This window comes from Quercus robur, chromosome 9 (genome assembly GCF_932294415.1).
Source record: "Quercus robur chromosome 9, dhQueRobu3.1, whole genome shotgun sequence".
Taxonomy (NCBI): domain Eukaryota; kingdom Viridiplantae; phylum Streptophyta; class Magnoliopsida; order Fagales; family Fagaceae; genus Quercus; species Quercus robur.
Genome location: NC_065542.1, coordinates 19,165,516 through 19,181,599, shown reverse-complemented (window position 1 = coordinate 19,181,599; position 16,084 = coordinate 19,165,516). Strand labels below are relative to the sequence as shown.

General features: G+C 35.9%; 1 protein-coding gene and 1 long non-coding RNA gene across 4 annotated transcripts; both read left to right on the top strand.

The window, feature by feature from the left end:
* The first annotated feature begins 6,089 nt into the window (after positions 1-6,089).
* LOC126698423 (uncharacterized) lies at positions 6,090-6,930 on the top strand. The gene is made up of 2 exons (XR_007646457.1): positions 6,090-6,446; positions 6,645-6,930. It is a non-coding gene; the product is annotated as an uncharacterized LOC126698423 (long non-coding RNA).
* A 1,376-nt stretch (positions 6,931-8,306) lies between these two features.
* On the top strand, positions 8,307-15,508 carry LOC126698421 (putative pentatricopeptide repeat-containing protein At3g15200). Of its 3 annotated transcripts, none has more exons than XM_050395631.1 (2): positions 8,307-10,051; positions 10,293-10,647. In XM_050395631.1, the coding sequence occupies exon 1, from the start codon at positions 8,359-8,361 to the stop codon at positions 9,994-9,996; it is 1,638 nt and encodes a 545-aa protein (XP_050251588.1). In that variant the 5' UTR covers positions 8,307-8,358; the 3' UTR covers positions 9,997-10,051; positions 10,293-10,647. The 3 variants fall into 3 exon arrangements, with proteins under 3 accessions (XP_050251588.1, XP_050251587.1, XP_050251586.1); XM_050395630.1 differs by adding an exon at positions 15,170-15,508 and having other exon boundaries at positions 8,308-10,329; XM_050395629.1 differs by lacking the exon at positions 10,293-10,647 and adding an exon at positions 10,794-11,718 and having other exon boundaries at positions 8,308-10,051.
* Positions 15,509-16,084: the final 576 nt, after the last annotated feature.

Here is a 16,084-nt window from a genome sequence, read left to right as displayed (position 1 = left end):
AGAGGGTGAATATCGTCAAGGGTGTGGCTCACGCGTTGTCTTACATGCACCATGATTGCTCTCCGCCAATTGTTCATAGGGACATATCAAGCAAAAATGTTTTGCTAGATTTAGAGTACGAGGCTCATGTTTCAGACTTTGGCACTGCTAAGATTCTTAACCAAGACTCATCCAATTGGACTTCACTTGTCGGCACATATGGATATGTTGCACCAGGTAATGTACTTATTTGTTCAATCAATATAGAACATATAGATCATATGAATATATTGGCATAATATTCTTCTTTTTTTAGAGCTTGCTTATACGATGAAGATAACTGAGAAAAGCGACATGGGCCTTGCGCGTGCTTCCCTTTCAGATATGTCCAAGAGTCTGCCTGCTGCTCATGCGTCTATCGTGATCTAGAAACTCTCCGTCTGTGTTTTTTGACCTTTCATGTGGGCCTTTCTTTAGTTTCCCGCTCCATGCAGAAGCTGGGCTTAGTATGATGATGGGCCTTTCGTTTCTTTGGCCCACTCTTGATTTTCTTTATTTCCTGCAACGTTGAATTGTTATTTCTGCCATAATAACTTAATCCTGCTGGACCTCTTTTTTGGGCCAGCTGTTTATCCCTTTCCTCAGTGGCCTGTTATGGGTACTGTTTTGCTTTTACTCATGGGCTCCTATGTCCCTTTGGGCATCCACAACCCGATTGCTTTCTTTGGGCTTCCTCGGCCCGTTTGCCAATTCCACGCTCCCATGGGCCTTTACCTTGCTTTGGGTAAACTTTAACCAAAAGCAAATCCAAAACTAAAACCCACACAATCAACCAATAGTTACACAAAAATATACACATAACCCAAGCCAAACTTCAACCAAAATCAAACTAAAAAACTAGAAATTTAACAACAAATATATATACAAATATTGCTACGAAATATAAATGAGAGCTAGAGAGACTTACCTTGCTTTGGATAGGGTCTGTGGTTTTGGGTAGTATTTTTGTGCTTAAAATTTTGGAAAAGAAATGGTGGGTTTTGAGTAAAGAAGAAGAGAGGAGGAGGGGAAGTGGGTTAAGGAAGAGGGAGAAAAAATGTGAGTGAGAGGAAAACATCCGAACTAAAGAAGTGGGAGACCAAAATTGAGAGACCAAAGTAGTGGGAAGGTGAAAAAAATAAGTGGGAAGTCTAAAAATTTTTAAGTGGTACGAGGGACCTATCCCAGCACTTTTGGAGACCTATCCCAGCGCTTTTGGAAGCGTTGGAATAGGTGGACCCTATTCCAGCGCTTTCGAAAGCGCTGGGACAGGTCTATCCTCATAAAGGAATGAGTGATCCTATCCTGCGCTTTTGGAAGCGCTGGAATAGGGTCCACCTATTCCAGCACTTCCAAAAGCGTTGGGACAGGTCCCTCCATTCCCTTATGGAGAGAGGCCTATCCCAGCGCTTTTCGAAGCGCTGGAATAAGGTCCACCTATTCCAGCGCTTTCAAAAGCGTTGGGACAGGTCACTCCATTCCCTTATGGAGAGAGGCCTAAAAAGCGCTGGAATATGTGGACCTTATTCCAGCGCTTTTAAAAGCGCTGGGATAGGTCTTTCCATTACTATTTTCTTGATTAATAAAAATTATATTAATTAATAAAAATATTTTTTAATAAATTATATTAATTAATAAAATAATTTTTAATAATTCAATTTAACAAAATTGAATTTAATACTTCAAACTAATTTAATATATTTTAATTTAATACTTCAAATTAATAAAATATAATTCCTCACTAAAAATTACTAAAATATAATGTAATAGCTAAAAAAAATTTGTAAGATGTGACTCGAGGACCAACAATATTAAATATAACCACGAAACCTACAAAATGACCAAAATACCCCGTAAACCCAAAGAAAATTACCAAAATATCCCCAAAATCAAAAAATGACCAAAATATCCCAAAAACCCAAAAAAAAAGACCAAAATACCCTCCAAAAACCAAAAATTGACAAAAATACCCCCCCCAAAACCTTAAAATGACCAAAATACCCGCCAAAAACCAAAAAAAGACCAAAATACCCTTAAAACATTAAAAAAGACTAAAATACCCTCGAAACCGAAAAATTACCAAAATAATCATCAAACCTACAAAATGACAAAAATACCCCTAAAACCTAAAAATTACCAAAATACCCCCCAAAATCCATAAAATGACCAAAATACCCCCGAAACCCAAAAAACGACCAGGGGTATTTTGGTCATTTTATGGACTTCAGGGGTATTTTGCTCATTTTTAGGTTTTGGGGGTAATTTGGTCATATTATCGGTTTCAGGGGTATTTCGGTCATTTTTTGTGTTTTGGGGGTATTTTGGTAATTTTTAGGTTTTGAGGGTATTTTGGTCATTTTTTGGACTTTAGGGATATTTTGGTCATTTTTTGGACTTTGGGGGTATTTTGGTCATTTTTTGGGTTTTGGAAGTATTTTGTTCTTTTTTTTTTGTTTCAGGGAGTATTTTAGTCATTTTTTATGTTTCGTGGGTATTTTATTTTTAGGTTTTAGAGGTATTTTGGTAATTTTTTGGGTTTCGGGGTTATTTTGTTATTTTTTTTTTAAGGTTATCTTGGTCATTTTTTATGTTTAAGGGGTATTTTGCTCATTTTAGTGGTTTTGGGGTATTTTAAAGTTGGTTGATTTGTAGAAATGATACTTGGATCATAATTAGGTACCCATTTAAAACGCAATAAACATTAATGTTAATTGGGTTTAATTGGGTTAATACCCATTTAACCCAATTAATAATTTAGTGGGTTTGAGTCTCATTTAAGTAGGTGGGTTTGGGTGGGCAAATGGATTTGGGTTGATCTTGCCACCCTTAGTGTTATTCAAATAATCAAGGGGTTTTCCACCTTTTATATGCATGGGGGGTGCTTTTGTCATTTTCTAGCTTTTAGGATTCATTTCAATGTTTTGGGGGTATTTCGGTCATTTTTTATGTTTCGGGGGTGTATCAATCCTTTTATGGGTGTCAGGTGTGTTTTGGACATTTTTTGTCTTTCTAGGGGCATTTTGGTCATTTACTTGACTTATAGGGGTATTTTGTTCTTATTTAAGTAATCGAGGGTATTTTGGCTAGTTTTAGACACAAGGGGTACTCTAGTCATTTTTGATGCCTTAGGGGGTGCTTAGGTCATTTTTGATGTTTTGGGGTTATTTTAGTCATTTATTAGGTTTCGGGGGTATATTGGTCTTTTTCTAGGTATCGGGGTGTTTTTACTCTTTTTCAATGTTTTGGGAGGTACTTTGGTCTTTTTTTTGGTTTAGGAGAGTATTGGTCATTTGATAATTAACAAATCCCTTCACAAGTATAAGTGTTTGTGGGATGTGAGGGGCAAGCGTCGGGGTTCAAGTCTCCAGGAGGAAGTTCCATACACATATACACTTAAATTATGCTATAGTAGAAATTCTATCTTGTGTTAAAAAAAAATTAAAAAAAAAAAAAAAAAAAAAAAAAAAAAAAAAAAAACTATAGGTGACCTATCCAAAAGCGCTGGGACAGGTCCTTCCATTCCTTTAGGGAGAAAGACCTATTCCAGCGCTTTCAAAAGCGCTGGGATAGGTCTTTCTCCATAAGGGAATGAGGGACCTGTCCCTGCGCTTTTGAAAGCGCTGGAATAAGGTCCACCTATCCCAGCGCTTTCAAAAGCGCTAGGATAGGTCCCTCCGTTCCTTTATGGAGAAAGACCTATCCCAGGGCTTTTTGAAGCGCTGGAATAGGTTGACCTATTCCAGCGTTTCCAAAAGCGCTGGGATAGGCCTTTCTTCATAAGGGAATGGAAGGACCTGTCCCAGCACTTTTTGAAGCGTTGGAATAGGTGGACCCTATTCCAACGCTTCAAAAAGCGCTAGGACAGGTCTTTCCCCCTAAGGGAAATCAGTAACCCTATCCCAGCGTTTTTGGGCTTCCTATACCAGCGTTTTTGAAAAACGCCATTATAGGCCTCCTATTGCAGCGCTTTATAAAGCGCTGGTTTTGAGCCGCCGTAATAGGATTTCCTATACCAACGTTTTCAAAAAGCACTGGTACAGACTTATCTATTACGGCGGTTTGTAAAAACGCTGGGAAAAAGACGCTGGGACAGGACGATTTTTTTGTAGTGTAAAGATAAGAGCATATATACGTGAAAAACCACAAAAAAATTGGGAAGAAAAACCATAGTGGTGCAAGGACTGATTGTCCCTACTCCGAGAAGGATTTTATTTGATGAATACTAAGAAGAATAAAGAACTACATATTACAAAATATAAATTATACCATTACAAAAGATTACATAATCGGATCCAAAAACTAAAAAACATTCGGCTTTACTTTTTATTACAAAGTCCACTATAGTTCCAAAATCTTAAAATGATAAACTTTATGAGTCTTCTCAAGAAAAAAAAAAAAAAAAGAAGAAGAAGAACTTTATGAGCACATTGATTGACAGCAAGAATATAATTACAATTGTAAGTTTTTGAGCCCTAATAACCCACTAATGCTATGTCTAACGCTATTGTGTCTTGGCCTATAAAGAATGAAAAAAAAAATTATGAGGAAAGGTGTGGAGTAGCAACCTGCTGAACACATTGTAATGCAATCAAATGGTGGCTCTAGGAATTTTGTTTAAGGGATCATTAAAAAATTTTAATTAACAAATTTTAATAAAAAGAAAACTTGAATATGTCTAGTTATCGACAAAAAACAAAAAAAGAAAAAACAAGAAGAAGAGAGTTTTACAATTTCCTTCTACAAGTTTTCAAATTTTAAATTATTACATGATAGTTTATTATAAGTATTTATTGCCAATGTGGGTAACTATGACCATTTTATTTTGTTAAGTTTGTCTACCTTTTTAAATTTTATGCAGTTGTTATTTGTCATTGTTTTTATAAAAATATTTTAAACTCAATTCATTGGCTCTGTATTAATTATTGACGCACACAACCACACTTATTTATACATAAAATAATATACTACGTGTCTACTTAACTAATCAAATGCTTAAACAATCACTAATTTTACAATTTTTTTTCTTGAATTTTTCTATTTTTATAACAAATGGTTATTATATCATAATAACAATGCACACACATGTAACAACAAAAAAAAAAAAAAATTGTAGTTATCATCAGACACAGAAGCAAGTACTATTACATGTTGAGTCACAAGGAACAAAATAAGGGATCACTACAGTCAGACCTCAATATATCAAAGCTGCATTCGGAACAAAAGATATACATAAATGCTATATTATTATATGTCTATTAATTATCTATTATAATAGTAGTGGAACATAAATAAACGTTTATAAAACAATCATACTTGAATGCAACATTTTGATTAATATGCTTTGTGAATATCATCACTAATTTCAATAATTTACATGTGATATAGGTAGTAAATACATTTCTCTTTCTTTCTGCAAGTTAAAAAAGATAATGTGGAAGCACAAGCTACTTGATAGATCCAGACTCTCACCTTCCATACATCTAGTATGTTTGAGGGCATTCCTCTATTTTCTAGTTGTAACCAAAAGGGAGGAGAAAAAAAAAAGGCTTAGAAGCCTTGTTTTTTAAATAGGTATATAAAAAGGGCTCGGGATCCATTGGTAATGACTTATTTCTCTATATATATTAAGTAGCACAATACAAAAGCCACTTTTGAATTTATAATGAATATTGTAGTGGAAGGCCATCATACAATGGTCAAGCTCAAGCTACATCCTTGTTAAAAAGATAAGAAATATTTTTTAAAATGGATAAACTAGTGTAATGTGGGTCTTATTTAATAAAAAAAAATTAGATAAACGAAAGAAAAAGATATAATAGTACTTCCAAAGTTTATTTTAATATTTTTTTTCTCTCTATGAAGTGGGTCCATTATTCACAATAGACAAACAAGCACTATGCACACAAACACTCAACAATTAACCAATAAATTTTAAAATTACAAATAATCTCTTTAATTATTTACCCAAAAAAATATCTTGATTCTAATACACAATTACAAAAACACCAACAAACAAAAGAAAAGAACTGCATAATATGAACAAAACATCACATCACATGGGCTGTTGGGCATTAGGATTACACCCACCGTGTATGCAATCTCACAAATAAGGAAATAAATTGGCATTTTTATAGTCTCTCAAAACAGTGTGTTTTGATGAATTATTTTTACATTTTTTTTAACAATTATTTTGGCCCGTATCAAACCGATTTGGAGCTTGTTTTCGGCCAATTTTGTACTGAATCGAAAACCCAAAAAAAAAAAAAAAAAAAAAAAAGTTCAGCCACGGACGTACCCACATCCATGGCTACACGGTGCGTATCCGACTCGAGTGCATCGACCCAATCAGCACACCCGTGCTTCGTAGACAAGAGCACAACCACATGATCAGATTTTTATTACTACAAGAGCCAATTTTAAGTGGATAGGTCAGATTTGTTCAAACTCTTAATCTTCACTGCATCTTCCTTTGTTTTTTGTTTTTTGTTTTTTGTTTTTTGTTTTTTGTTTTTGTTCTAATCTCTCTGTCAATATATTGATAGTTTCATCTCTTATTTGTAAGCATTTCATTCAATTATGTAAAGTATTCCAGCTTGATTAACCTTTTTTTGTTACTAATTTTTCAGCCTTGCCTCCTTGTGCCCCTGCCCTTGCCCGTGCCCCTACTGCCTCCCCTGTTGCTGCCGCTGCCCCCACTCCCACTGCTACCCCCTATTACTGCCGCTGCCATTGCCACTGCCTTGCCCCTGCTGATTAGCTTATTAGGGAATTGGGGACAGATGGTTTTTTATGAATAAATTTGTGTAGTAGTTTGTTTGGGATTGATATTTCTCATATTACTTGTTTGATATCACGTTATGACTAATATGCTATTATGCTCACTGAAACAATATAGCTATTGAGTTATTTATTTACCTTTTTGTCTCTTCAATATTTTTCGCGAAAGGAAAAAAAATGGTTTAAGTAGGATTATGTGTGTTATTGACTAGTAGGATATAAGTATGATTATGTTATTAACAAACTTTTTTTTTTCTTAGTGCTTGATTTAAACAGATATTTCTAGGTGGTATTATATAATTTGGATTTGACTTATTCTTGCCCTTGTTACTTGGTAATCCAATTTTAGTTGCTGATCCATGTAAAGAAAATTTAACTCAATTTAAAAATAAATAAATAAATTTGTACGTATTCACTTTTTAATTTTTTTTTAATTCATGAAAACATAACGCATTGTACATTAAATTAGTAGATCAAGCAAGATATTTTGTAAATAATATAATATATGGTTTGAATTTATTTTTAGTGCTCCTTATAAATGATTCATACACAGTATATCTTGAATAGCTTAAGAAATAAGCATACATAGAAGTAAATACATCACTTATATTAGGAAGAAAAAAAAAATACAAGACTTTAATAACATAATAAAAATGTAATTTTATCAAAAACCTATCGATATTATGCTAAAAAGTGACATAATTGTCAATGAAGCAATTCTTCTTTCTATGCAAACTTCTACTCCCAAAATATCGCCAAATGGACTGAAATGTTATGCTAGTGTGGCTCAATAAGAGTGTATTAGTGTAGCAACAATAAATGCTACATTTCAGCTTTTATATACTACTCATTGCAAACCTATACTATACATGAGAATATGTAATTATTTTTAGATGTTGTATGATATTTAATTTCCTCTCTTAATTTTATTCTAAATAATATGTGTTCCCTAAAAATTAAACTATTTTTAAAAGTAATTTCTATTTCTCTATTATTACAAATATATAATTTTATAATGTTTGGAAATTTTTATTGATTTTTTTTTTTTTTAAGTTATCCATATTCTTCTAACTATTAGTATTATGCATTAAATTTTTCTAATTTATTTTGGTAGAACTAAAATTTTTAAGTTTCAAATTTATTATTGAAATTTCTCATTTTCTTAAGAAAATATCATAATAGTCAAAACTTATCACATAATTACATATTGATATTACTCAAATAATTGATAGGCACGTTCAAATACATAGCCATGTAAATTATGTTTTGATATAAATTCAAATTCTCACTTACAAACTAAAGAAGGATTAACTCAAAAATATCAAACAAAAGTTATGAGAGGGAGAGAAAAGATTTGTGATAAGGAACTAAAAGAGCACAACACCAAAACGTATCTACCCAAATTTCAAAATAGAGTTATTAAAAATACATCAACCTAAAGTAGAATTTCAATAAATAATTATAAAAATATATAGTTGTAGAGTGGCTTGTAGGCCTTAAAATTCGTAGTTATATTAATGCCTAACCTAAATAAACGGTTGAGAACATTTTAAACAGCCCCAAATGCAGTCCACTCTCCAACCGTTCAGAAAATTTCCCAGACTCCAACAAAAATTCAATCTCAAATTCGAAACCCCACCTAGAAACCATGCCTCCCAATCCCAACTTCCCATTTCATACAAGCCCCTTCATTTTTTGGCCAACATTCTTGATTCTTATAGTGCAAATAACCCAAATGCTCAAACGTGTTCCAAAGTATCTAAATGTAATTTCTTGGGCATAACCAAAACAACTCGGTTTGTGCACTCAATTGCAAATTCTGATGATCCCACGAAGTTTCAACAAGAGCCAAATGACCAAACAATCATATTTGTTCAAAACCTCCTTAAGTTTAGAAGGGACAAACCGGCGAAGAAAATTGAGCAAGCTCTCAATCTATGCGGGCTTAAGCTGACCGAGGACTTGGTGCTGAGTGTGCTTCAACGACACCATTCAGATTGGAGACTGGCTTATGTGTTTTTCAACTGGGTTTGTAGAAACGGAGGAGAAGGAAGCGAGTATTCACCTGGGTCTAGTGTTTACAATGAGATTCTTGACATCCTTGGGAAATCACAACGTTTTGAGGAGGTGGTCCAAGTGCTCGATGAAATGTCAAAGAGAAAGGGACTTGTCAATGAAGGGACGTATGGTATTTTACTTAATAGATTTGCGGCTGCTCATAAGGTGGAGGAAGCAATTGGCATATTCAATAAGAGGAAAGAGTTCGGATTGGAGATTGACTTGGTTGCATTTCAAAAGCTTTTAATGTGGTTATGTCGGTATAAGCACGTGGAAGCTGCAGAAACTCTGTTTCACTCTAACCGAAATGAGTTTGGTTGCGATATCAAGACATGGAATATCATTCTCAACGGTTGGTGTGTTTTGGGGAATGTGTATGAGGCAAAAAGGTTTTGGAATGAAATTATTGCATCTAAATGTAAGCCGGATATGTTTACTTGTGGAACGTTTATAAACGCCTTGACAAAGAAGGGAAAATTAGGCACGGCAATCAAGTTGTTTCAATCCATGTGGAAGAATGGTACCCCAGATGTGGTTATCTGCAATTGTATCATTGATGCACTTTGTTTCAAGAAGAGGATTCCTGAAGCTTTGAAAATTTTTAAGGAAATGAAGAAGCAAGGTTGTCCCCCAAATGCCGCAACTTATAACTCATTAATTAAGCACCTTTGTAAGATTCAGAGGATGGAAAAGGTTTACAAGCTTTTGGATGAAATGGAACAGAAGAAAGGAAGTTGTTTGCCAAATGCTGTAACTTTCAACTACTTGCTCAAGTCCTCGAAGAATCCTGAGGAAGTACCTGAGATCTTGGAGAGGATAGAGAGAAATGGGTGCAGGATGACTGCTGACACTTACAACTTGATTTTGAGGTTGTATATGGATTGGGATAATCAGGAAAAAATAAGATATACATGGGATGTGATGGAGAGAGATGGGTTGGGACATGATCGACGATCTTATACCATTATGATACATGGCCTTTATGACAAGGGAAGAATACAAGATGCTTTGCGCTATTTTAGTGAGATGACATCAAAGGGCATGGTGCCAGAACCAAGGACTGAAATATTGGTACGTGACATGAACATTAAATTGGAGAGCAAGCAGAAAGAGGAAACATTGTTAAGGAATAAGGATGGATGATGGTTTATGACTTGCATTCGTGGGTCTCATCTTTTCCCCCCATTTAACAAAATAGGTAATGATTCCTCGACTTTGAACAAATATGGTTCCTTAAACATTTTAGACATGCGCATGTTAAATGGTTAATACTCGAGAAATGACATGGACAAGATTATTACATGGAGTTAAATTGTCAATTAATCATGTATATGCAATTGGAAGCTAGGCTGGAATTTATCCTCAGAATGTCATGCTAATTTTTGTCTATTATATATTTATCAAGATTTTGACTGATGCTGAAAATATAACTGTTGAAGATAGCACTGCTCAGACTCCACAGAGACCACGACAGAGGTTGAAGATGACTCGTTTTTGTATTCAGCTAAACGCACCGTTTCACTAAATGGTTAAGTGTCAAACACACCGTTTTCATTAAAAGAAGTCTTAATAGTGATACTGGGCGTTTTGGCGTTCAAAGTTTAGTTAAATAGGCGCATAAGTCTGTAGAAGTTTCTGAACAGAAATTCCAGAATTTATGGGCATTAGATACGCATAATGTGGAGGATTAGTTGAACAGTTATGATTTATTATGTAGTATAAATACAGAGCACCAAGCTCAGATGTGTATTATTGTGATTTTACTGTTAATGAACACAGCTTTTTCTCTCAAAATTTTCTCTCTTCGTTTCTCTCATTTTCTTTCCTTTTCCCTTACTTTCTGTCACTTTCTCACTCTTCAATTCTTAAGCTTCACAATCACAAGCTTTGTTGACTAGTTTAGTTAATTTTGGAAGTAAAGTTTTTCGTCATGGTATCAGAGCAAGCAACTGCTGCTGCTACTCAGACTTCAACAATGGCAGCTTCAAACACAACAATGGCTTCATCATCTTCATCCTCTTCTTCATCCAGTTCTGCTGTGAATCTGGTAAATCAACCTCTCTTGCTTCTGTCTAATATGTCAAATATGATGACAGTGAAGTTAGATAATACCAATTACATTGTTTGGAAACATCAAATCTCCATGGTTCTTGAAACCTATTCTTTGTTTGAGTTGCTTGAAGAGCCTCAACTAATTCCTGAGAAATTTCTCAGAGATCTTTCTAGAAATTACACGATGGTTGTGAATCCAAATTACTTGGACTGGAAATCAAAAGAAAAAGCTTTACTTACCTTCATAAGTTCAACCTTGACTCCTTCTATTCTAGCACTCACTGTTGGATGTACTACTGCCATTGAAGTTTGGAAGGTACTTGAGAATAGATTTTCTTCAATTTCAAGGTCTCACATCATGAACCTTAAAGGTGAGCTTCATAATTTGAAGAAAGGGAATGATAATGTAGATACATATCTGCAGAAGATCAAAACTGTAAGAGACAAGCTGTTAGCAGTTGGAGTGGTTGTTGATGATGAAGAACTACTCCACATTGCAATAAAGGGACTTCCTAAGGAGTATAATGCTTTCAGATCTGCTATTAGAACCAGAAGTGTTCATCTAAGTTTTGATGAACTTTCTACTATGTTGAATGCTGAAGAAGAGTCACTCAATAAGGGACTAGAGGTCAAAGACACAATCTTTGCAATGGCTGCATCAGCTAATCAGAAACCACATGGTGGTGGTTACAATCAACCCTCTCATAGAGGAAGAGGTAGAGGAAACTTCAACAACAGAGGTGGTAGAGGTGGAAGAGGCTCTTATAGCCAATCTTATTTTAGTCCCTCTCAATTCAGTCCTTTCAATTAGTTTCAACAATTTCCTTCTGGTTCTGGTGGAGCAAAATCATAGAGACCAATATGTCAAATATGTGGAAAGGCTGGACATTTGGCTATTGATTGCTATCATAGGATGGATTATGCCTATCAAGGCAAGCATCCTCCTACCAAGCTTGCTGCAATGGCTACAGCATCCAATGCTTGCATTACTCAAGATTAGCCTTGGCTTGCCAATAGAGTAGCCACTGGTCATGTGACTGCTAGCCTTAATCATCTTAGTTTCCCAAAGCTCTACACAGCTCAAGATCACCTCACTGTTGGGAATGGTCAGAACTTACCCATTACACACATAGGTGCTGCTCTAATTCCATCTTCTTTATCTAATCTTCAACTTAGGAATGTCCTTAGAGTGCCTTCAATTACATCCAATCTTGCTTTTGTTCATAAGTTGTGTCATGATAACAATTGCTGGTATTACTTTGATGAAAACATTCTTTCTATTCAAGCCTTGGACATGGGGAAAATTCTCTACCAGGGCAGGAGTAAAGATGGTGTTTACCCAATCTATCCACATCAAGCTTCTCATCTTACTTTACCTTTCAAGACTTGTAATACTGTTTCTAAAAATTCTGTCTTCACTAGGTCACTGTGGCACATGAGACTTGGTCATCCTCATGATCAAGCTCTCAATGCCTTGTTTTCTCATGACAAATCTGTATTCAATAAGTCAAACACTGATATTCAACCTTGTACTCATTGTTTGTTTGGCAAAATGCATCATCTTCCTTTTCCTAATTCACAATTTACAGCTTCTGCACCTTTTGAACTTGTGCATTCTGACTTGTGGGGTCCTGCTCCTGTTAATTTTGTGAATGGTTTTAGATATTACATATTATTTGTTGATCATTACTCTAGATTTACTTGGCTCTATCTTCTGAAATCTAAAACAGAAGCTTTTTCTAAATTTGCTCATTTTCATGCCCTGGTTAAGACTCAATTTTATGCCACTATTAAATGTTTTAGATCAGATGGTGGTGGAGAATTTACTTCTAATGAGTTTAAGTCCTATCTGTCACAACATGGTATATCTCATCATCTGTCTTGCCCTACACTCAACAAAATGGAGTGGTTGAAAGAAAGCACAGGCATGTTGTTGAGACAACTATAACCATGTTATCTCAGTCTTCCATGCCTTCCTCTTACTAGTCCTTTGCAGCCCAGAATGCTGTTAATCTAATCAACATTCTTCCTACTTCTGTGCTTAATTGGGGTCTCACCTTGGACTAAACTTTTTTCTACCACTCATGACCTAACTTAGCTAAAAGTGTTTGGGTGTGCCTGCTATCCAAACCTTAGGCCCTACAATACTCACAAACTTGAGCCTAAAACTAGGGAATGTGTTTTCATTGGTTATCCCTCTCATTCAAAGGGTTATCTTTGTCTTGATTAGCACACAAATCGTGTCTACACCTCTAGACATGTTTATTTTAATGAGACAAAATTTCCCTTCTCCACTCCCCTTAATCCTGTGTCTACTTCCATTTTTCCTCCTTCTAGTATTCCCTCCTGGTTTTCCAATCAACTCTACCTACATTCCACTAATCAGCCTTCCTTACTTGGTGCATATCCCACTTCATCACCTGTTACCACTTCATATCACTCTCCCACATTAGATTCTAGAGATCCTACACCTTCTGCTCCTTCAGTTCCTGCAGCTTCTACACCTTCACCCCTTCACTCACCATCTTCTCTTCCCACAGACATTATTCCTATTTCCATTCCTTCTCAACCTTCACAGCCAGTCAATACTCATCCTATGCAAACCAGGTCCAAAAGTGGCATTTCCAAACCAAAATCCAAGCTTTGTTACAAAGTTGCTATGGACTTTATCTTCACTGAACCACCTTCCTACAGAATTGCCTCTCAATACCCTAAGTGGTGTGAAGCTATGGATGCTGAATTTCTTGCTCTTCAAAGGCAGCACACTTGGTCTCTTGTTCCAGCTCCTCCTAATGTGAATTTGGTTGGTTGTAAATGGGTTTATAAGCTTAAGCTCAATAGTGATGGTTCAATCTCCAAGTATAAAGCCAGATTAGTTGCTAAGGGCTTTCATCAACAAGCTAGTGTGGATTTTCATGAGACCTTCAGTCCTGTGGTTAAACCAACCACTGTGAGGCTTGTGTTAGCCATTGCTGTCAGTTGCAAATGGTCCTTGAGGCAGCTTGATGTTTCAAGTGCCTTCCTTCATGGCTATCTTAAAGAAGAAGTATATATGCATCAACCTCCAGGTTATGTTGATTCAGTCCATCCAGATTATGTTTGTAAGTTGCATAAGTCTCTCTATGGTCTAAAACAGGCTCCAAGAGCTTGGTTTGAGAGATTTGCTTTTCATCTACTACATTTGGGCTTCATTGCTTCAGTGGCAGATAGTTCTTTATTCATTTTTTGTTCAGACAGAACTATCATCTATCTGCTTTTATATGTTGATGACATTATAGTCACTGGGAATGATTCAAGTCAGATTGCTTCTCTCATTGCTTCTCTTAGCACAGTTTTTGTCCTTAAGGACTTGGGTGATCTTCATTATTTCTTGGGCATTCAGATTACTCCATCTCCTCATAGTCTACTCCTCTCTCAGTCCAAATATGCTTTAGACGTTCTTCATAGATTTCACATGGAGAATGCCAAGCCAACCAAGACCCCTTGTTGTCCTTCTACACGTTTGGTTCCCTCTAATGGTGTGCCTCTCTCTGACCCCACAGAATATAGGAGTACGGTTGGGGCACTTTAGTATTTAACTTTCACTTGTCCTGATCTTGCCTTTAGTGTTCACCAACTGTGTCATTTCATGAGTCATCCTACCTCTACTCATCTTGAAGCTACCAAACGGGTTCTTTGTTACATCAAGGGCACCTTATCTTTTGGGATTTCTTTCACTCCTAGTCCTTTGTCTATCACTGCTTTTTCAGACGCAGATTGGGCTACGGACCCTTCTGACTGACACTCTACTACTAGCCTGCTTGTTTTTCTTGGGCCAAATCCAATTTCTTGGTCTGCCAAGAAAACAACGTACTGTGTCTCATTCCTCCACAGAAGCAGAGTATCACGCCTTAGCCACCACTGCAACTGAGTTGTCCTAGCTTCGCATTCTATTTAAGGAGCTTCGCATCTTTCTTCATCATATACCTGTTATCTAGGGTGACAATGTCTTTGCCATTGCCTTGTCTGCAAATCCTATTTTCCACTCTCGGACTAAGCACCTTGAAGTTGATTATCATTTTACTCGCGAGAAGGTCCTTCGTAAACAACTGAAAATTGGTTTTGTTTCTGGCAAGGATAACTTTGCTGATATTTTCACCAAGTCTCTCCCTGCTCCTCGCTTTCAGTTCCATCGTGCCAAACATCTGGTTGATTCCTCCCCCATTAGTTTGAGGGGGGATGTGGAAGATAGCACTACTCAGACTCCACAGAGACCACGACAGAGGTTGAAGAAGGAAAACAGAGGTTGAAGATGACTGTGTTTTTGTATTCAGCTAAACGCACCGTTTCACTAAATGGTTAAGTGTCAAACGCACCGTTTTCATCAAAAGAAGTCTTAATAGTGATACTGGGTGTTTTGGTGTTCAAAGTTTAGTTAAAATAGGTGCATAAGTCTGTAGAAGTTTCTAAACAGAAATTCCAGAATTTATGGGCATTAGATCCGCATAATGTGGAGGATTAGTTGAACAGTTATGATTTATTATGTAGTATAAATACAGAGCACCAAGCTCAGATGTGTATTATTGTGATTTTACTGTTAATGAACACAGCTTTTTCTCTCAAACTTTTCTCTCTTCGTTTCTCTCATTTTCTTTCCTTTTCCCTTACTTTCTGTCACTTTCTCACTCTTCAATTCTTAAGCTTCACAATCACAAGCTTTGTTGACTAGTTTAGTTAATCTTGGAAGTAAAGTTTTTCTTCAATAACCACTATGGAGAAAGTTCCTGATGATTTCCATGTAGTTTTGTATACATCTCATTGTCTCATTCAGCATTTGAAGATGTAAAAAGGTGTAAATGGTTGAAATTTGGGTCAATATCAATGGCCTGGATTCTATTTGAATATCTCAGTATCAAGCTTCATTTTGCTCTGGGTCTGGTATGAATTGTACTGGTCTGGATCATTGTAGTAGCAAATGCCCCAACATGAAATGGAACATTCAAATCCACTGCACTTTGGTCTGTGGAATCCTGCAATAACACAAAATTAATTTAGCGATTTTTTTTGTAGCCCATTTTGTTTATCTGGAGGAATGTAAGTGTGTGTGTGTTTGTGCATTTGTGTGTTTGTGTGAGAAAGAAGAATTGCTCAAACCGAAGAGAGAAAATTGCAAACTATATGTGAAGCACCCAACAAACGA